Below are 23,527 nucleotides of genomic sequence, written 5' to 3' on the forward strand. Positions count from 1 at the left end.
AAATTATGTGTGTGGCCATAATTTTCCAGCACTGCCTTAACCCTCTTGGGCATGGAGTTCACCAGAGATTCTCAGGTTGCCACTGGAGTCCTCTTTCACTCCTCCATGATGACATCACAGAGCTGGAGGATGTTAGAGACCTTGCGCTCCTCCACCTTCCATTTGAGTATGCCCTACAGATGCTCAATAAGGTTTAGGTCTGGAGACATGTTTGGCCAGTCCATCACCTTTTACCCTCAGCTTCCTTAGAAAGGCAGTGGTCATCTTGGAGGTGTGTTTGAGCTTGTTATCATGTTGGAATACTGCCCTGCAGCCCAGTCTCTGAAGGGAGGGGATCATGCTCTGCTTCAGTATGTCACAGTACATTTTGGCATTCATGGTTCCCTCAATGAACTGTAGCTCCCCAGCACTTATGCAGCCCCAGATCATGACACTCCCATCACCATGCTTGACTGTAGGCAAGAAACTTGTCTTTGTACTTCTCACCTGGTTGCCACCACACACTCTTGACACCATCTGAACCAAATAGGTTTATCTTAGTTTTATCAGACCACAGGACATGGTTCCAGTAATCCATGTCCTTAGTCTGCTTGTCCTCAGCAAACTGCTGGCTTTCTTGTGCATCATCTTTAGAAGAGGCTTTCTTCTGGGGCGACAGCCATGCAGACCAATTTGATGCAGTGTGCGGCAGATTTTCTGAGCACTCACAGGATGACCCCCCCTCCTCACCCATTCAACCTCTGCAGCAATATTGGCAGCACTCATATGTCTATTTCCAAAAGACAACCTCTGAATATGACACTGAGCATGTGCACTCAACTTCCTTGGTCGACCATGGCGAGGCCTGATAAACCGCTGTATATTCTTGGCCGCCATGCTGCAGCTCAGTTTCAGGGTCTTGGCAATCTTCTTATAGTCTAGGCCATCTTTATGAAGAGCAACAATTATTTTTTTCAGATCCTCAGAGTTCTTTGCCATGAGGTACCATGTTGAACCAAATTTAGAGCGATAAAATCAAATTTAACACGCCTGCTTCTCATTCACACCTGAGACCTTGTAACACTAACGAGTCGCATAACTCCGGGGAGGGAAAATGTCTAATTGGGCCCGATTTGGACATTTTCACTTAGGAATGTACGAACTTTAGTTGCCAGCAGTTTAGACATTAATGGCTGTGTGTTGAGTTATTTTGAGAGGACAGCAAATTTACACTGTTATACAAGCTGCACACTCACTACTTTACATTGTAGCAAAGTGTCATTTCTTCAGTGTTGTCACATGAAAAGATATAAAATATTTACAAAAATGTGAGGAGTGTACTCGCTTTTGTAAGATACCGTACATCCCCCTCCTGATCTGATTACTCGAACAATACAAACTGCACACGGAAACATCATTAACTTGAGCTAATAAACTAGCCATCTGAACAGAAACAATAAGTGAATGGGAATACTCACCTAGACAATGTTATAATTACCATGCTAATTAACTCACCCCTTTAACCAGCCTGGATAACTAGACTATTCAGCCCCTACAACAGTGAATACCAAGGACACATCATTACAAGTATAAACACAAGGGTTTGTTAGCAGAGACAATAAGTGTTCAATTTTACAAATAACCATAAAATCCACATCTAAGCAATGCTTTGATTAATCAGGAATATCAGACGGTCTACAACAGGCTAAAACTCATACAATGTTCCGTCATTCTGATACAGTGGAATTAATGTATCATAGATTTCTTCAGGGATATTGTGGATAACTATTACTGTCCCATTTGAAGTAATCCAAACCATATTCTCTGTGTCCATTAAGTAGTTGTCCATAATTTTCTCGATCGCCCTGTGCACCTAATCGATGTAGGGTGATTTACATATAAGAGGAACCTGGGGAGCTAAGACAGGGATTTCCCTACCTCTCTAAGGTAAGCTGTGATCCACGGGCCCCCCAACCAAAGTGACTCCCGTCACACTGCACAGTATATCTGTAGTGTTTACTTATTTCTTGCTAAAGCCCTAAGTCCTGTGTCTTTCTGCTGTTTCGTTCCTCTGTTATCAGTATAATGACTTCTTACAATCTCGCCGACAACCGAAATAAAACCAGCCTGAAATTTGCGTTGGGGTGGGTGCTATAAACAGATTAGCAAAAAGCTTGTCTTTTTTCAGCACAGCTCTGCACATTCCTTCCTTCCTCTACCTATGTGGAGGGGGGGTTAGTGCCTTTCCTCCAATCAGCTGTCAAACAGTGTATGCCAAGACTACACTCCTACTGCTGAATGAGGACATAAAAATTCTAACACGATGTTAGAATTCTAAAGAATATAGCAAGCTGAAGACATAAAACTTATGTGGGGAGATTTGTTTCATCCCTGTGTTTTATCTGGGGCTGTTCACTTCACTGGGTATAGGATAGGGTTTACATCCTCTTAAAAGAGTTCGGGAATACAGAAAAAAAAAAAAATCATATGCACCTAGATAGCTGCAGCATCAATCCCAGCTGCAGCTGTCCCCCGCCGCTTCTACCCAGAGAACTGAGCGATTAAACACCGCTGATCACTCAGTTCACCCCCATACACTCTGAGCAGAGAGCCCTGACTGTCGTCACTGGCTCTTTGCTCTGGCCCTCCACGCTCAGTGGAGCGCTGGGCTTTGGAGGGGTGGAAGGTGATGGCTTAGGTTCTCAGCAGCATGCTGAGAGGCTGAGCCAGCTGCCAATTGTACACCATGGAGAGGGTTCCCCTAGAGGTGGCACTAATGGAATATGCAACAGTATTATAAAAAATTCATTTTATTGTGTCACAAAGAATAAAAACATGCATACACACAAATCAAATATAGAGCGATATACATGGAATGCACAATGATACTTTCACCAATATATGCAATGTACATGGATCAAATTAGAAATCACCCGAAGCGTTTCAAAGCTTGCATAGCTTCTTCCTCATGGGTACAGTAAACGTTAATCCTATGAATTATATTGATGACAGATTCCACATTACCATGTATAATATTAAAAACAATGTCTCAGAACCTCCGCCAATTGAATGTGAACAAACATCTCTGTACACTTTTTACCAAAATAATATATTGGTGGTGAGGGTATTGCATTCAGTCCCAGCAGCAAGTGACAATTGAGGCCAATTAGATAGACCCTGCAATGGCGGCCAATGGGGGCCTGCTATTTCCCCCAGGATACCGGAAATGCTCCCTTCAACAGGGCTGCCTGGTGTCAATCATGTCTGAAATAGAGATGTATTGTCTTAGAGCAAGGAGGAACATGCTGCTTGTTGGGATCATTCTCAAGGCTGGGCCGGCTGAATGACATCAGCAGACAGCGGGCTGAAAACAGGTCACAGGAGTGCAACGAACTGCAACCCTGTGATCCGTAGGTGAAGTGTAGCCAAAGATACTTTGGCTATACGTCCCCTTTAAAGCAGAACTAAACTCTGTCTGAGCACCACAAACTGAAGATACTGTTTCATTCATTTCTTTTATTTTAAACTTGCCTATGCATCCATATCTCCATGCTTTTTGATGATAAGTTGCTTTGAAATGTGCTCCCTTAGCATTTCTATCTGCGGCCACCATGAGTAAGGGAAGTTTATTCATATAGCAGTTATACTTAAAGGGTAAGTTCACTTTCAGGAACATGTTACATGTTCCATCCTGTGACAGCAGGATCATCTCCTCATACCTGCTGTCACTATTTGAAAAGAGCATGACTACATCGGGCTCCGTGCTTCTCTTCTCAAATCCCTGTGAATCAATGAACGAGTATCAACATCCTTTGCGGCTGTCGGCTTGCAGTTCTCAGTGAACTGCCAGGACGCTGTAGAGAGCTCAAGTAGTTTATTGAGTCTTCCTGACTGTACGATGTACAGGCAGACCACTCACACTGACAGTCTGTAGGAGTTCTGCGTGGCACCCACGATCTTCTGATTGAGGGTTCAATGCTTTCTAGGCTCTCAGAATAAAAAAAAGTAAATGCATATTTTTTTAACCTGCAAAAAAATGTGCATTTATTTTTTCTAAAGTGAACTTATCCTTTAACCAAGGTTAACCCTAGAATGTGTTTTCTGAAATAATATGCCATCCCACCAAATGTGGGCTGCATAATACGTTAATGTTCATTTGGATTATTCCAGGTACAAATAAAACATTTATTACTATGTTATGTATTTGGACAGAAATCTTTGCTGTCTGTGTTTGAGAATTTTAATTGTGCTTTGAGTGTTGCATAGCAATATGTAGTCTGTGGAAAAATTACAAATTGGAATGCAAATTTTTTTTTAAACTTGTAATTGAGGAATAATGTTTGTTCTGCCGTTCTTGTTAAATAATCATGTACAAGTCATTGCTTTAATTTTCTGTGCTCTGGAGTAGTGATTTTCCTCAGAATAGTTGTTTTTGTTCCCACAATGTTAATTGCAGCTTCTGACACTTCTGTTGCTGGTAATCCCTAGAGTGCTTCACAGAGAAAAACAAGTGCCCTGTACATCTTCAAGATTGCAAGCATGCCTAACTTTTATAGCAAATCAGGAAATCTATGATCATGTTCTCAGATTACTTATAAGAGACAAATATTAGCTTGAAGAGGAAACTAGATTTAACACCCAAGAAGGAGCACATGTTACTGGACATTTTTCAGAGCCAATGCTACAGAAAAAACACACACCTTTTGAAGTACTCATTTACCACCTGTAACTTGATAAATGCATAATGCAACATATGCATCCTGTCTGAACTCCAGTTTTCAAGCAACCAACCTTTGAAACTGCCAGCTATGATCAGTAACTCAGTGCCACTCAGCCCCCTCACACTCTCCTGGTCCTTTAGTTGATGGGATAATGGCTAAGAGGAAGAATTATATGTAGTTTCTCAGTCAGTGAATGAGCCATGCTTGCCTATTATTGGTGTTGGGCATTCTTTTAATTCAGAGACTATGATGTCATGTGCCCACCTACAGATTTGCAAGTGCAATGAAAACCTGTCTGCAGATTCACATACTTTTCCCTTCCAAATAGCTTTTTATTGTAGCATTTTAAAGCTTAAAATCGGTGGTCCTCAAACTTTATGACTAAAAGGTCAAATCACACTGTTTAGGGCCAGCATCCCTTGGGGGTAAAAAAATATCCTATGCCAGTGCTCAGTGAGAGTAATAAATCCTTGTATCAGAGACTATAATAAATGCCCTGGTGTTAGTGGTTGGTAGTAAAAAGAGCCCCTGGGTCAGTGGAAGGAATGGCACACCATGGTTGCTGTCTGTGGTTAGTGGGAGAAATGTTGCCTCATCATTGGTGTCAGTGGAAGGAACCGAGCCTGAACAGTCTTGTCAGTGGAAGGAATAGGGCCCCAGCATTCGTGTCAGTGGAAGGAATAGGGCCCCAGCATTCGTGTCAGTGGTTAGTGGCAGGAATATTGCCCCATCATTGGTGTCAGTGAGAGAAATGGTGCCCCCTCACTGGTGTCATTGGGAACATTGGGAACACTGTTACCCATTCTTTGGTGTTAGTGGGAGGAATGGTGTCCCAGCATTTGTCTTGTTGGGGGGGGTCGGGGGGGTGTGCCCCGGGGGGGGGTTGTGCCCCAGCATTGATGTCAGTGGGAGAAACCATGCCTTAGCAATGGTATTAGTGGGAGCAATGGTGCCCTAGCATGGAAGTTAATTTAAGGAATGGTGCCCTAGTATTAGTGTTCAGTGGCATATGCCTCTGTACAGGATCCATATCCTATGCCACGCCTTATGATGATATCATGAAACCTCAACATTGGTGTGAGTGGGAGGAATGGTGCCCCAGCATAGTTGTCAGTGGGATAAATGTTACTCCATTATTGATGTGAGTGGTTAGTGGCAGGAATAGTGACACATCATTTGTGTCAGTGGGAGAAATGTTACCTTGTCACTATTGTCACAGTGTTCTTTGGGAAGAATGTTACATAATCATTGGTGTCAGTGGGAAGAATTAAACCTTCACATTAGTGTCAATGGTCAACAAGAGGAATGGTGCCCCAGCATTGGTGTCAGTGGGAAGAATAGTGGCCCAGCATTGTCAGTGGGGAGGATTGGTCCCTCAGAATTTGTGCCAGTGGAAGAAATGGTATTCCAGCATTGGTACCAATGGGAGGAATGATGCTCAGCATTGATGTCAATGGTAGAAGCCATGCCACAGCATTATTGTCAGTGGGTGAAATGGTGTCCCAGCATTGGTGTCAGTGTGAGGTATGATGCCCCAGCAATTAGTATTTATTGGCACTTACCTCTGAACTATACAGGCACCATGGGGTAGGAGATTACGCCACTTAATACTGCCTTTGACAGATTGTTGGGAGGATTAGTTCCCCATTCCTTCCTCTGACACCGTGGTTGGGAACTGGGACACAAAGGGCCATGTGCACATTCCAGTGACCCGTATAAGGCAACCAAACGAACTGTGCTTAAAACTTACAGTAACTACAAGTAATGATCAACTATAGCAGCAGATCATCTGTAGTATGTTTTAGTGTGTGTGCTATTAAATAGATATGGTTTCCTAAATGACTGAAATATAATTTTTACCTTACCGGGCGCAATTGCCCAAATGCTTGTTTCATTGTTTTATTAAAGATTTAATATTCTGTACAAAACTGTTAGCCTTGTACATAATTCATTTTCCTCTTTTAGTTATGTTTTATTGATCATGTTGATGGTAAAATAAACCACATAGGGGTTTATTTGTAAAAACAAATTTGTTGGACTGATGTGGCAAGCATTTGCCCAGCCTTGACTAATTCTGGATGTATTTTGCTTAATTCAATGATTTCTACAGTGCAATACCTCAATCAGAAAAAAATTGCATTTTGGCCAGTAGACGGAGCTGACAATCTTAGGAAATCACTTATTGAGTATTAGAATGCTTGTCACATTTGTCACAAAATTTTATTCATCACAATACAAAAAAAGTTATTTAAAAATGGACCCCTCGGAAAAGAAATTCTTGCTCACTTCTGGTCTTTCCCATGGTATCTCATTGCTGTACAAACTGCTTCTGGCAGCAGCACATTCAAACCTTCAAACCTACCTAGCGTAAAGGAATTGTCAAACACCCTTTCAGACAGACACTGGTTCATAATCCTTCACTTAACTCTTCTATCAACACTAATACTGTGCAGCTTTAGGCATAGCGGTGCAGAGATCCAGACTGCTGGATGCTCAGGTTTCCCCACTGTGCTAGAGAGGTGACGGTCATCTGGTACCCTTCCCCACTTATTGGAAGCAGATGATCAACCTCATAACCTTGTCTTACAGATATAGGAAATGGATACTGCACCCGATTGCGGCCACAAGGCTGCTCTCCAAATATTCCCATGGAAGAGATCACTTTCCTTAAACAGGAAGACTGACACATGTTGCCACTGTCTTTGTGATTAAATGTTCAAAGGACTGTTTTCTTTGTTAACCTGGGATGCTTATTAATACCATGTTATTACATAATTCTGCTTGCGAAACTTTCCTGTAATACCTGTAAAAAATAAAAATAAAATGAATTGTCAATCACTGTATTGATATATACACTGTTTCTGAAATTTTATTTATCTTGTATGGATAAAATTGTATTAAAACTTAAAAAGGAAACATACATTTGTGTTTATTACAGTGCGATCTTGTCCCTTATGTATATTCTTAATAGCCAACATTTATATTATATAATGTTTTAAAACTTTTGAGCCACACTTACACAGGCTTACACCGGTATGTACACCTGGGCAAAGAGCCGTCCTCACCCGTATAGGTGTTCTGTGCAGGCAACCTATTAAAAACAATGACAGTTGGCTAGCTGCATGGGTCTCCCTTGACATGGGGGGTACAAATTGGTACTTTCACATAAATTAAGCCTTCAAATTTTAAAATGTATATTGTTTTTGTGTAAATCAGTAAAGTAATTTCTTAAATCTATTCTAGGTTTTGACAGGGGCAAGGATGACACTTTGCAAAGTAAAGATGACTCTTCTCACTCCATGTCCAAGAGCAAGGTAATCTCATGCATGCTTTCCTTGGCCATTACCTGGTACAACTTCCTTTATCACTAAATGCCCCCCAGAAGTCCTGATGTGCTTGTGTTATATAGCAATGGAAAGTTATTAGAATTTTGGTATTTGTTCCAAGTTATGTTGTATGTAGTAGAGCTCCAGTTTACTTAGAGGCTTATGGAAATTGATCAGCTTTATCAAAATTGGGCTGTTGCCTTATACAATAGTTCTCTTCCTGTGCCAGTAAGAACGATCAACAAAACAGATTCACAGATGAAAGAAGGTGTCAGGGCATTCATAAATGAAGCCTAGAAGGATAGTATATCCAAAGTACTTGATAAGTTAAACGGGGACTGCTGATGGGCTGAATCATTAGGTGACTGCTTATCTCCAGTACTAGCTACATCTCTACTGCAGCACCCAACTCCCTGCAACTGCCCTCAATGAGAAGTTCTGCTGCCACTCCCACTCCATTATAGCATTACGTAATTTAAAGTGAATGAAGGTTGTAGCTTCCTAGCAATGATTGTGGAAGGTGGGTGGTGTTGAGAGCTCAGGGACAAAGATCTCAGCTGAAGAATTATTAAGACAGTCTGTTATGAAGGAGCACATTCATCTATCCAAAACTGAAATAACAGCTTCTGGTTGCCAAATCCTTTAATTAGAAAAATTTGGGACTGCAAATGAATAGATTTAGAATATGGCAAATTAAATATTCAAAAAAACAACAGGGTTACCTTCATTTTCCCTACCAAATATAGAAAAAGATGGAGGAAATTTGGGGTTGTTAGGAAATATATTATTTTTTTTCCTCTGATTTTTAAGCATGTATCCTCAAGTGTATAGATATACTAATATATTGTTTCTGAGTTTTATCATCCAGGGGTATACTTTCTTTTTTTTTTTTTTTTTTATAAGATTCTTGTTACAGGATAAAACACAAGCAAATAATGGTGAATGTTGATCTTTTACCTACATTTGTATTTATAATGTTCCCTACAATTGGTTGTTCCTTTGCAGTCAGAGTCTAAATTATATAATGGGTCTGAAAAGGACATTGCTTCTGCCTCAAGCAAACTTACAAAAAAGGAATCACTCAAGGTAAGTCATTGCTGACCATGTTAAATGTCAGTGGCTTGTACCAGGGGAATCTGTTATGGAATGAATGTGTCTTGCTGCAGGATGGGACACTTCAAAACCCATTGTAATACATTCACCGTAGAACTTTCAAGAGCTAGTGTATGTCTCATCTGATTGTCTGACAGGGATCCTCAAACTACGGCCCTCCAGCTGTTGCGGAACTACACATCCCATGAGGCATTGTGAAACTCTGACATTCACAGATATGACTAGGCATAATGGGAATTGTAGTTCCTGAACAACTGGAGGGTCATAGTTTAAAGACTCCTGGTCTACGATAAAATGTTGAAGTGATTTGTTTTGTGTATTATATTAACCAGTATTGGATATAAGAGACACCCAAAAACCTTCAATGAAGTGCCCAGTCCTATGTGGTACACCCTGGTCTTCCTCCACTGCCATGGCTCAAGAGCTGTCAGAAATCAGTAGCACCAGTTGTCATTTTGACAGCAAGGTCCCAGCCTTTGTTGCAGGAGTGCTGACAGAAGCTCCTGTTAAAAAATTAAGCCTGAAAGCCCTAATTTCAGGCATCGTTATATAAATATTCTAACAATATTATTGTTATAGTGTATTCAGGGTTGTTCTTTATGTAAAGTTGAAAAGCATTTCCTTTTGTATCCGTACATAAAGTCAGTAAAAGCTACCTCAGTAAATTATTGTTTTTGCAATATATGTAATTTATTGCAGCTTACCAGTCCTTAGATCAGCCCTCAAGTTTTCCACTCACCTGCTCGCATTAGGTGAGTGGAAATAAGCTGAGGGCGAATTTGGAGCCGCATTGGGGGTGCGCCGCTGGCAGGCGGGGTTGAACAAAAGCCAATTCTCCTCCCAGCCTCCGCCCCCCCTTTCATTCTCTTAGCATGGCCTGGCATACAGTGGGAGTCGGTATAGAACTAGATGAGGTAGGGGCTGGGAGGGGGGTTGGGCGAGAGCTGCCAAAGTTTACTTTTCCTATTAACAAGCTGGTGATTGGTTGCTTGGACCGCTGAGTAACCAATCACTAGCTTGTTAATAGGAAAATTTAACTTTGGCAGCTCACGCTCCCTTGTCCAGTGCTATGCTCCGCTGTAAGTCTCTGCATCCTAAATCAGTGAAAGTGTCATTCATTGTTTTACATTTTTTTAATGCTAAATTTAATATGGCATTAAAATATTGACTTAACAAAGCAGTAATGATGTGTAGAGTGCCTATAGTAGCCAATCATATTTTATCTTTATTTATCTTTTTGATGATTGCTGTTAATGGACCACCATTTAGGGATTACAATACAGACACAGCCATTGATAAGTGGTATTTTTTTTTTTATCAGAAAGGGGTTGTTACACAGGGTTTGCTTTTTCTGTACACCACACACCATAGCAAATCTTTGTCTGAAACTGGCTTCCTATTGATATGCCATATTGTATGACATAAAAAGAAGCCTAGGTTTGTTTTCCCTTAATGCCCCACTTTCACTTAGAGAAAGTCTCCTACGTGTGATTGTAAAGATTTAAAAAAAAAAAATGCTTTAAGTTTATAAAAGGTTTAAGCAGTTACACTTATTATTTTGTTTCCGTATTGATGTAAAGCACGTATTTTCCTTTTATGTTTACATTGCTTTATGTTTATATTGTTTAAGTTGTTGTTCATATTTATTTTTGTAACTTAATTCTGCATAAGACATTTAACCATGTAATTTCATGAGATAATTTACGAGAGCATGTTTAGGGGTGGGGCAGGGTAGGGGTTGGGTTGGGGCAACTGGTGGCGAGTAACTCCTAAGGCCTGGTTAGTAGCTCAGGACTTGAAATTTTGAGCCCTGCTTTAGATGGTGACTGTATTAGTTTTCTTTTTTAAGCTTTTGTTTTCCTTTATTTTTACCTCATCTTCTAGCCAGCAGTGTTCGTTTTGACGTCGAATTTCGTCCTAGTCTTTTGACTAAAATACCATATTAGTTTTAGTCGTATTTTAGTCCTATTAATTATTTTAGTTGTAGTCCTATTTTAGTTTGACTAAAATGGTTTTAATTTCATCAGTGAAGTTAACACTGCTAGCCATTTGCACAACTCCTGTTTTAGGGTGGATACTGTCATTCCTCTAATGCATAAATGAAGGAGCAACATAGCCATCCTTAGGCACCAGCATTGTAAACAATGTTGTGACAAGGGTAGTGTTAAATGAACTAGTAGATTCAGATGGGCGTTACATAAGCGACTAACCAAAAAGAGCCTAACTCTGTCACTATGTCACCTTGAGGAAGGGGACCCTGCAAGGCCCTGAAGTGGGGGCTGTCTTAAATGATGTGACATCATGTGTTTTGAATAAATTCTGAAAATGCATTTCTGCGTGCTTGTTATTTCCTTCTTTGTTATATGATAAGCAATCATCTACTGTTCTTGGTTATACTTTGTCAACTTTTTCCAACCTTGACTTTGATAACTAGGTTTGCCCAAGGTCAGAATAGGCAGACTGGAAACTGATTAGTGTTTTCCACATGAAAACCTCCTGTTATCTGCATTAGTGTAATGTGTTTATTCTGTCCTTTCAGGTGCAAAAGAAAAATTACAGGGAGGAGAAGAAGAGGGCCACTAAAGAATTGCTCAGTACAATCACAGATCCATCAGTTATTGTCATGGCAGATTGGCTAAAGGTGGGAGCTGTAGATGATGCTGGTTATTCTCACATAAAAGTTCATACATTCACAATGATGCCGTTATTTGCCAAACAGTTTGAAGTCACTTCTACTTGAGCCTTCTTAACAATTCCATACTGCTTTTAGTCCAGCTACACGAGTCTGACTTCTTTTTCAAGTGATGTACCTCATCCAAGTATTGCTTCCGATTTTATAAGTTTGTAGGTAGAAAGTATTTCATTTTTATAATGCTTGTTTATGCTTTAAGAGCATTAACAGTACCTGTGTAGCTGATTGTTTTATTCCATTTCCATGTAGAAAGTCTTTCTATGTGCATGTGACACAATTCATTTCCTGAGTTTGTTTTTTTTTTTTTTTTAAAGTTGCCTCGACTTCAGCAGATTTGACATTGCCCCAAGGACAGGCAGATCTGTCATCATCCTTTTGAAAGTGTTTTAAACAATGTTATCTATAAAATTCATAAGCATTTTCGTTTCTTGTTTTCCCTTTTCTGTAACCCCATGAAGGGCTATGGCCAGATTTTGAAAGACAAATATAATATATGCAGGCATGAATCAGCTATTCTAGTGACTGATGAATTCTTGTTGTCATATTAATGTTTTCAGCAGACACATTGGTTGTTAAAATTATACGGTCAGTACAAAGTCAGAAAGAATGGTCAGTACAAACAGAAAGAAGAACTGCCTACAAAGGAAGCGAGTTTATGCTTTTCTAGGTTCCCAAATGTTGAAATGCCAGTTTGATTTTATTGTCAGGTTAGTGGGTTGAATTCACCCTCCCCCCTGCTGCTTGCTGTGGTTCCTCCCACACATTCATTATGAATATGTTGCCAACAAAACTGATCAAACCATGCACATGACCTTCTTTTTTATTTTCTTTGCAACTCGTGTGCCACAAAGTATGCTGTGTACTTTGTGGTGCACTGCAGTGTGCGTGCACTGGTACCGTAATGCACTACACAAAGGTTTGTTTTATTGCAGGAATGCACAAATGTTAGTATGCATTGCTGCAACACATCAGTATAAATGGGCTCTGACACGTTAAGGCCCATTCACACTGTTAAGATACGTTAGCACATGTGCATTGCATTAAGAAAGCCAGTTTGAATGGGCTGCCCTATGTACCAAAAAAGGTGCATGTACCTATCTGGTCGATGCACTGCAACACACATCTATTGGCTAGCTGCTTTGGGATGCCATTAAGACCTCCATATTTCTCTCAGACAAGCTTTAATTTATTGTGTAACTGATGCTGAGGTATGCATTCCCTTGACATCTAAAAGATACCATGTCTAATAGCCAAGCAATTTCACTGACCAAGAAGTAACTGAGTAATTTAAGAGAAGCTCCAGGCTCTTAAGTGAAAATTAAAAGTCAGCAGCTACATATACTGTAGCTGCTGACTTTTAATAAACAGCCACTGACCTGTGCCAGGATCCAGCGGTGTGCTTACCCCGGGAGTTATCTCTGTGTTCTTTCTCACTGACGCAGGCATTTTTACTATGGGCACCCAACTGTGACAGCTTGCGGCTTCACAGCTGGATGCGCATGTGGGAACGGCGCTGCACACTCTGAATGGCCCGGCTCAGCTGACTTCGGGAGGGAAGGAAAACTTCATCTTCCATTGGCCTAGGTGGTCGGAATGGAAGTAGGTCCTATCAAAATCGGGTACTCACTAAATCTGGTGTAAAACTAAACAGCATTTCCATTGTCTGGGTTTTACCACTCTCACTTTCTTTAACAGCAACAATTATACTGAACTTCAGAAACTGCAGGTATTTAATAGGTGGTCTATGTGTGGTCTTAAATACATCTCACAATTTTCCATGGCCAAATATTGAAAGACTTTCAGACATTTAAAGAGGAATATAGCCTACCAACCAATGTACTTTATCATATTTTTTGTATAGGCCCCACTTTTGTATTTTATTTTTTGTATTAAAAAAAAAAAATAATCTGATTAGAAAATTGGGCCCCCCTCCTTCCCTTCCCAAAAGTTCCATTTCACAAACAGGAGTGGGGTAGAGGCCTTAAAGCGGGACTTCCCCCTTTGGAGTGGTACTCTGCTTTAAATAATGTGTTGGATATTTAGCAATTCTGTCACACCGCTAGGCAATGCTAAATAGGAGAGGCAAAACTTATATTTAGGCAGCTTTTTTTTCATAAATGCACCCTAAACTGTTCTATAACAGGACTGTGACAAAGTAAAACCTGTCATTCACCACATCTTAATTGTACATCTGTTTTGAGTGAAAATATGTCTCCTCTTGTAAAATCTGTGTAATCCTATTATACTCTCTAGGATTACTGGTGCAGTTGTCACAAATATCCATAAAAATTAACTTTAATGATGGCCATACATATTGTGAATACTGACAAAGTTGCTGAAATTTCGCCACCCTCCTACTCAAAATTGAATGATCAAAAAATGCAGACCGAAAACTCTGCTGAACATCAGTGGTATCCAGTCAGATGTAACTGCTCTCCGGGTATTCAATCATCAATTTCTTAGTTATTCCAAATACGGTACACAAAGGTAACTGTTGTAGTGATTGGTTGGCTCTATTTTAAGTAAAGTTCCACTTATACTGAGGGAGAAAAACAAGCCTGGCCTGGTCGCTGAGGCCTACATGCTGGCTGCTGTTTGTATTGAAACATAAATGGATTCCCATCACTTCCTGCAGCCACCATCTACTTCCTGAGTACTGAGAGGATGGGTATTCTGATGTAATCACATGAGTCCCAGTGATGTAATAAGAGAAAAACTGTCAGGGACATAATATCTCGTGAGCAGGAAGCAACATATTTTAATTTTTTGACAATTTTAGAAAATTGTAGCTGGCAGCAAATCGAACCAGAAAGAAAATTATGTATTGTATTACAATAATCCTTGTGTAACATTTGTATTTACTTTATTTTATCATAAGTGGATTTTCACCTTAAGAATGTGTTGCATGTTTTTTTACAGATTAGAGGGACATTAAAAAGCTGGACAAAACTGTGGTGTGTGTTAAAACCAGGGGTCCTGTTAATCTACAAAACCCCAAAAAATGGACAGTGGGTAGGCACAGTTCTACTGAATGCCTGTGAAATCATAGAGAGGCCATCTAAAAAGGATGGATTTTGCTTTAAACTTTTTCACCCACTGGAACAGTCAATCTGGGCTGTTAAGGTAAATATCTCCTACTATTCTGCTATGAAAATCTTTTATGGAATACTGAATTATTTTGATGTGTAATGCATAGTAAATGTTGTGGACCACATGCTCCTATAGTATAACCCCAGTACAGTGTCAGAAAGATCACGTAGCATTACCCCAGTACAGTGTCAGAAAGATCACATAGCATTACCCCAGTACTGTGTCAGAAAGATCACATAGCATTACCCCAGTACAGTGTTAGAAAGTTCACGTAGCATTACCCCAGTGCAGTGTCAGAAAGATCACGTAGCATTACCCCAGTACAGTGTCAGAAAGATCACATAGCATTACCCCAGTACAGTGTCAGAAAGATCACATAGCATTACCCCAGTACAGTGTCAGAAAGATCACATAGCATTACCCCAGTACAGTGTCAGAAAGATCACATAGCATTACCCCAGTACAGTGTCAGAAAGATCACATAGCATTACCCCAGTACAGTGTCAGAAAGATCACATAGCATTACCCCAGTACAGTTTCAGAAAGATCACAGTACAGTGTCAGAAAGATCACATAGCATTACCCCAGTACAGTGTCAGAAAGATCACATAGCATTACCCCAGTACAGTGTCAGAAAGATCACATAGCATTACCCCAGTACAGTGTCAGAAAGATCACATAGCATTACCCCAGTGCAGTGTCACAAAGATCAAAAAAGCAAGGGGATTTCCAGCCAGCGACCAGCCGAATTAACCTGTCTAACAGTATGCGTTAAAAACAGGGGTTTAGTTGCACACACTTGTAAATATATGTGTAAGCTGCAGGCCACGGCAAGGCACCCTATTATCTGCAGACCCTAACTCTCCCTATAAAGAGTCTCCACAGTGAGAGCACATGTATTCTAATGGATAGATGGAGGACAGGTGACTGGAGGGAGCCCACCCCTCCTTAAAGGCGCAGGGTCACACTGAACACCCAGCACATTGCACAATGGCAGCAAAGGTGTCAGTGCATTGCCTGACCAATATAAACGATAATACAAAAAGTGGTCACCTCCCTTATAACTGGTCTTGATAATAAGGCGCACTGGAAGGGGAAACGCAGATCAAAAAAGCAAGGAGATTTCCAGTCACTACTTACCAACCAGCTAGCGACCAACCAAATTAACCTGTCTAATAGTATGCGTTAAAAACAGGGGTTTAAACTGGCTTTTTTGATCTGCGTTTGCCCTTCCAGTGCTCCTTGCTATCAAGACCAGTTATAGGTGGGAGAGGTGACCACTTTTTGTACAGTGTCAGAAAGATCACATAGCATTACCCCAGTACAGTGTCAGAAAGATTACATAGCAGAACCCCAGTACCATATGAGAGAGACCACATAATATAATCGCATTTCAGCATGAGAAAGACCACTTAGCAGAACTTAAGTACAATGTCCAAAAAATCCAATTCCTGTGCGATATCAGAAGGCTCACATATGGTATCAGGAGGACCACATAACCATAGTACAATGCCAGCATTAATACATATAATAAGCCCAGTGCAGTGTTAGAAATACAACATAGAAATATCCCAGTACAGTGTCAGACCACACAGCATAGAACTAGGGCAATATCAGAAAAACCACATACCATCACACCAGTACAAGATCAGGAAGACCACAAACCATTACTCCAGTACAACATCATGAGGATTGTCCCATTATAAAGAAAGAGCTTTCTCTTAATGGGGTGCATGCACCGTTCAGCCATAACATTAAGACCACTAGCAGGTGGATCAGTGAATAACATTGATTATCTCATTACAGTGGCACCTAAAAATGGGTGGGATATGTTGGGCAGCAATTGAGCATGTTATCCCTGGCATTGACGTGTTGAATGCAGAACAAATGGGCAAGTGTAAGGATTCGAGCGACTTTGACAAGGACCAAATTATAATGGCTAGTCGAATAGATCAGAACATCTCCAAAACTGCAACTCTAGTTGGATGTTCCTGGTCTGCAGTGATCAGGACCTACCAAAAGTGTTGTATAAGGAAGGAAAACTGGCGACAGGGGCGTCAAAGGATCATTGATGCACATGGGGTACAAGGCTGGCCTGTGTAGTCCAATCCAATAGAAGATCTACTGTAGCTGAAATTTCTGATAAATTTAATGCTGGTTGTGATAGAAAGGTGTCAGAAAATATAGTGCATCTCAGTTTGTTGCGTATGGGTCTGCATAACCACAGACTGGTAAAGGTGCCCATGCTGACCTGTGTTCACAGCCAAAACAACTACAAATAGATAAATGAGTTGGGAAACACAATGAGTTTGAGGTGTTGACTTGTTCTACAAATTCTCCAGATCTCAATCCAATTGAGCATCTGTGGGATGTACTGGAAAACCAAGTCCAGTCCATGAAGGCCCCACTTCGCAACTTACAGGACTTAGTTACTGCTACTGAGGGCTTGGTGCCAGATACCACAGCATACTTTCAGAGGTCTGGTGGAGTCCATACATCGAAAAGGTTATGGTGGGGGGTAAAAATGGGGTTGATTTACTAAAACTGGAGAGTGCAAAAATCTGGTGCAGCTGTACAGATAAATCAATTAGCTTCTAACTTCAGCTTGTTCAATTAGGCTTTGACAAAAAACCTGGAATCTGATTGGTTTCTATGCAGAGCTGCACCAGATTTTCCACTTTGCAGTTTTAGTAAATCAACCACAGTGTTATGACTGGTCTGTGTTTGCTTCTCCTAGTAATACACATGTGAAGGCATTCTTAAAATTAGAACCTGTGTCACCATATCTCTTCCTTAGAATGTTAGTGGGAGGTAGGCCTAAACCAGAAATAAACCTAGCAAAGGAAGCTTCCCCTGTTCTGCATTAGATAACCATTGCTGTCAGTAGAGGCAGTGGGCTAGTGGTGTTGTCTAAGAGAACTTTATTTTTCCCTTGTTTTTCTGGTCCAAATCTTTTTAGATGAATTCCGTTAAACTTACTGAAAATATTTTCATTTTCTTCATTTCTTTTAAGGGTCCTAAAGGTGAAGCTGTTGGATCCATTACTCAGCCTCTACCAAGCAGTTACTTGATAATTAGAGCTGCGTCAGAATCAGACGGTAAATACCAATATTTCTTGTGGTTGAAAGGCAAGATTTAAAATAAAGGCTGGTCTGTACTATGTTTGCTCTTAGTCAATACCAGCTGCTCACATTTGTACCTTCCCAGCTGCCAACGCAGGATTTATTTAGAATCATTATTTCAGAAGAGATGGACAATGTGATCTGTATGTAGGGTGTAAGAGAGAATAGAGCATCTTATATTGTTAATGTAATCCATTCCATTTACTTTAAAATAAATGATAAATTGAGGGGAAGATCGTGGAGAAACGTCATTACTTATGCCTCATAGTATGTCTATACATTTGAGTACACATTTACACAAAGGCTGAACGTTCAAATGCAGAATAGTTACAGTGCCTTGAAAAGGTATTCATACCCCCGGATACAGCTCCTGATTCTTCTTAACCATTGGGTTATGCTGCCCCCTATAAGAGTAGGACACTATGCAGGGAAAAGCTTGACTATACCTATAGGCAGTCCCAGGGGAAATACACCCACTCTCAGCTAAAGGCCCTCAGTTTTTTTTCCGCCTAGTGAGAAGTAAGGACCTAGTTCCTTGCTGGGATCTTTGGTCCTGGTAATTTTTTCATTTTGAATGGAATTTTTTTTTTCCTCTTTTATTTTGTTTCTGTGAGAACTGCAATCAAGTGACGGACTGGGCGATGAACTGGATAATATAGATCCTTAGGGTCCCCCTAGTCCGGCCAGCAAACGGGTGAAAACCGCAGCTCCGTCCTAGGTCGGCCACAACATAGACCCACGGGACGGAGGCTGGCCTGCGAGTTAAACGTCTCGCGAGGACACATATGAACTGGCTTCCGCCCGAGTCGCAGTGTTCTGGCCGACAGCACCCACATTACGATGGAGCGGTGTCCTGTCCGGGGTGCGGTGCCCAACCTGTTCCTGGTGTGTTAAGTAGCTGTCTCCCACTAACCTTGGAGGGTTTTGGGGTGGACGTTGGCTCCTCCCTGGGATGGTCGGAGCCCCTGATTCCCCTCCCTTCCCCCCAGTCCCCAGTGATGAGCTTGCTTTGCCACTGTCTGGTTGGAGTTGCTGCTGACAGGGTTTTCCTGGTGTGCAACGGGGGGTTGAGCAGGGTTCCCTGCCATCCTAGGGGTTGGTAACTAGGGCAGGGATGTCCTCTGGGCTCCCTGCGGCACTTTTTGGACTGGGGGAATGGATGTTTTTACTATCCGCAGGTATGCGCCCCACGTGGCTGGATTTGGCCAACATTTTAGGCCACGTCCTTGCAGCCTAGTCGTCGGAACTTATGTGAGGTGACCCCTGTGGGGATGGTGAACATTCAGGAGTCTGCTTTGGTTCTGTCAACAAAAAATGGCCTATCTGGGTCAACTCAGCCAGAGTGTTTCTTCCTCGGGAAAAACTCCAGACATTGCAAAAGGCAATTCAACTTCTGTTGTTCTACAGATGGTCATCCCTCTGGGCTTGCATGCGCGTGGTGGGCCTACTGGTGTTCACCCTCGAGGCAGTTCCTTTTGCACAGTTCCACACAAGATCTCTGCTAAAGAGATTCTGGTGAAATGGGTCAAGGATCCACGGTCTTTAAGAGGTGGCTTCCCTCTCTGTAACTTCGACAGAGAAAATCCTTCTCCTCCTGTACTGGACGAATGTCTCCACAGATGCCAGCCTGTACGGGCCCGGGGAGGTGTCCCCAGCACAGACACGCTCAGGGGGTCTGGACTCTGGCAGAGCCCAGACTGCCGATTAGTGTACTGGAACTCAGAGCGACCAGACTTTGTCTGGATCATTAGATAATTGTCTTCAGTGCTGTCCGGCACAAATTTATTTGGATAATGCCACGGCCGTGGTCTATGTCCATCACCATGGGGGCACAATAGGTGCCCTGGCGGCTCGGTAAGTAGCCGGCATTCTAAGGTGGGCTGAATGATTTGTTCCAGTCCTCTCAAACCTCTGCCACGACTCCTGTGCAGGATTCAGACAGAAGGGATTCCAGGCATTCTAGTGGCTCCAGACTGGTCTCGCCGATGTTGGTATGCCGATCTGGTACAGCTGGTCGATGATGCTCCTTGGGGACTTCCTCTCAGGGAGTATCTGCTGTCCCAAGGACCAATCTTCCGTTCTGCTTTATGGACGCTGGCTTTAACGGCTTGGTTGTTAAACGTCAGGTGCTGAAGGGTAAAGGTTTGTTTAAATCAGTGATTCCTACGCTGTTAAAAGCTTGGAAATCTGCCTCAAGGAAGATCTACCATTGTACGTGTAAGACGTACATTGCGTGGTGTGAGTCTTTTGGGGTTCAGCCTCGCTCTTTCTCGGTGGATCAGATCTTATCCTTCCTTTAATGGGGGGTTGAACAAAAATTGGCATTGAGTACCATCGAGGGCCAGGTATCGGGTTTTTGGCGGTCTTTTTCCAGCGACCTTTGGCCACACACTCCCTGGTGCGTACCTTTTCTTCAGGGTGTCCGACATTTTAGTTCCTTCAGTGCAGGCTCTGTTGGTGCTTTTAGCTCTACTGAAGGTTCTCTTTGAAAATATTCAGGAGGTTTTCCTGCTTACATTGCCCCAGAAGGTGGCCTTCTTTGGTGGCTATCACCTCTGAATGCAGGGTGTCGGAACTGATTGCTGGTGCTTCACAAGGATAAGGTGGTGCTTTGCCTCTGTCCGTCGTTCCTTCCTAAGGTGGTCTGTCCCTGTGTTGCTTTCCCTGTGTCCCAGGCCTAAACATCTGAAGGAACTTGCCTTGCATGTCTTGGATGTGGTCTGGGCAATTAGGGTGTACCTGGCAGCTACGGAGTCTTTTAGGAAGTCAGACTCTATTTTTGCTCACAGGTGGGCCTCACCATTTCCAGATGGATCAGTCAGATGGGTGTTCAGGCCTATTGCATTAGGGGTCAGGTTCCTCCTTTCCCTGTGAAGGAGCAACCTTCTAGGGCCCTTAGTGTCTCCTGGGCTTTTCATCTTCATGCGTCAGTGATGCAGGTTTTGCAAGGCAGCCACCTGGTCATCGGTGCACACTTTTACAAAGTCTTTTGGAAAGTGGTTGTGTTGGCATCTGCGGATACTACTTTTGGCCGCAAGGTTTTGCTGGCTTCTGTTTAGAGGAAATGGTACTCTTTGAGGGTGTATTGTTTTTTTAGGTGAGCTCCAGTTGTTTATGGTTGAGCTCTATGTTACCTGGTTGGCTGTGGTTAGCCTTGGGAATTTTTTTTCTGATATTTTCCCACCCCTCATGTTTAACTCTGCTTTGGGACTTCCCAATGGTTAAGAAGAATCAGGAGCTGTGTCCGTCAATGAACAAAAGAGAAAATGGGATTTTTGTAAAAAATATTAAAAATGTATCTTTTTCCTGCCACTTTGTGTTGGTCTATCACATAAAATCCCAATACAATTGGATTTTTGACTTACCGTAAAATCCATTTCTCTGATGTTCATTGACGGACACAGCACCCACCCCTCTGTGGAATTGGCTTTCTTCTCTGTTGTTCATTGACTGACACAGCACCCACCCCTCTGTGGAGTTGGCTTTCTTCTGACACTGCTTGTAACAAAACTGAGTGCCTATAGCTGAGACTGGGTGTTTACCCCCTGGCACTGCCCATAGGCGTAGTCCAGCTTTTTCCTGCCTAGTGTCTAACTCCTGTAGGGGGCAGTATAACCCAATGGTTAAGATGAATCAGGAGCTGTGTCCGTCAATGAACAAAAGAGAAAATGGGATTTTTGTAAAAAATATTAAAAATTTATCTTTTTCCTTCCACTTCACAATTATGTGCCACTTTGTGTTGGTCTATCACATAAAATCCCAATAAAATGGGATTTTTGACTAACCGTAAAATCCATTTCTCTGATGTTCATTGACGGACACAGCACCCACCCCTCTGTGGAGTTGGCTTTCTTCTCTGATGTTCATTGACTGACACAGCACCCGCCCCTCTGTGGAGTTGGCTTTCTTCTGACACTGCTTGTAACAAAACTGAGTGCCTATAGCTGAGACTGGGTGTTTACCCCCTGGCACTGCCCATAGGTGTAATCCAGCTTTTTCCTGCCTAGTGTCTAACTCCTGTAGGGAGCAGTATAACCCAATGGTTAAGATGAATCAGGAGCTGTGTCCGTCAATGAACGAAAGAGAAAATACATTTACAATTTTGGTTGTAACTCTTTCAAGACACTATATGTGTGAAATGAAGGTACCCATGTAGGTGCATTGAGAGGGCTAGTCTAACCAGACTAGTACAAACTGAAATCCATATCTGGGAGGAAACTATGATGTCTAACGATCAGTTTCCAAAATACTTGGGGTGGGCTAACCTGAAATTAGAGTGGGGAGCCTGCAATCAGTAATCAGTGTGAAGGTAATATTATTAATATATGCAGGATTTATATAGTGCCAACAGTTTGCTCAGAGCTTTACAAAATGAAAGAAGACATTACAGTTACAATACAATTTGGTACAAGAGCAATCAGAGGGCCCTGCTCGGACAGATTGGGGTAGGAAGTTCCAAAGGATGGGAGAAGCTTTGGAGAAGTCCTGGAGGCACACATGGGAGGAGGTAAAAAGGGAGCTAGAGAGCAGGAGGTCTTGGGAGGACCAAACAGAGCGGTTTGGACAATATTTTGAAACCAGGTTAGTACTGTAGCTGGGGGGCAGAGTTGTGGATGGCTTTGTAAGTTGTTGTTAGTACTTAGAATTTTATTTGTTGGGTGAGCCAAAGTCAGTAGAGGGATTGACAAAGAAGTGTTCTAGACACTGAATGGTTGGTAGGGTGGATGAGTCTGGTAGCAGCATTTGTGATAGACTGAAGGGGGAGATAAGACGAGGGATAACATTCATTCGTTCAAAATGGGCGTATTCTGGAGATGTTGCAGAGGTTGAGGCAGCATGATTTGGAAAGGGATTGGATGTGGGACTGAAAGGACAGTTCAGAGTCCCAAGGCTACCCCTAGCGCCCTGGCATGTGGGGATTGGTTGATTATTATGCCATTGATCTTGACAGAGAAGTCAGGAGAAGGGGGCACGTGGGGGAGGAAATAGTATGAGCTTGGTTTTGTATAGATTGAGTTTGAGAAAGTGGTGTGACATCCAGTGTTAGTAAATCAGTGATACACGAGGAAACTGATGGGGTGAGAGGGTGCAGTAGCTTTCTTTCAGACAACCTTGGGGAGAATCAGGAGAACAAATGTTTCTTCTTTTCACTTTACATTTTTGCATATTTTACGAGATTCTTTTTAGGCTAGTTTATATTCTACATCTGTGAAAGTGTCTTAAGACACTTATGATTTCTTGAATCAGTATGTTAATTTGGAAGGACGTTTGACTGTCCCACGGTATCCAAAGTGACACATTGAATAACAGTGTTCTTCAAAAATGGTTCATGTAATAAGGATAGAATGGATAGACTGCTTTACCCTTGTAACAACTGTTCATGGTCCCTTGGTATTTAGAGTGTTAATGTGGAATAACATTCCTGGGTTTTGTATAGCTGCTCTGTGGCATGCAGCAGACGTGGGTGAGGCAGCAGAAAATGCC

General features: G+C 41.9%; 1 protein-coding gene across 4 annotated transcripts in view; it reads left to right on the forward strand.

Moving 5' to 3' along the window:
• The window catches only part of OSBPL8 (oxysterol binding protein like 8), a 377,827-nt gene that overhangs the window by 243,205 nt on the left and 111,095 nt on the right, over positions 1-23,527 (forward strand). For all 4 annotated transcript variants that reach the window (XM_082257116.1, XM_082257117.1, XM_082257118.1 and 1 more), the window contains 5 exons: positions 7,944-8,014; positions 9,032-9,112; positions 11,679-11,780; positions 14,751-14,954; positions 17,935-18,019. In XM_082257116.1, coding sequence (XP_082113242.1) covers positions 7,944-8,014; positions 9,032-9,112; positions 11,679-11,780; positions 14,751-14,954; positions 17,935-18,019 — 543 coding nt within the window. The remainder of the gene's footprint in view (positions 1-7,943; positions 8,015-9,031; positions 9,113-11,678; positions 11,781-14,750; positions 14,955-17,934; positions 18,020-23,527) is intronic.

This window comes from Pelophylax lessonae, assembly GCF_965119305.1.
Source record: "Pelophylax lessonae genome assembly, chromosome: 4".
Taxonomy (NCBI): Eukaryota; Metazoa; Chordata; class Amphibia; order Anura; family Ranidae; genus Pelophylax; species Pelophylax lessonae.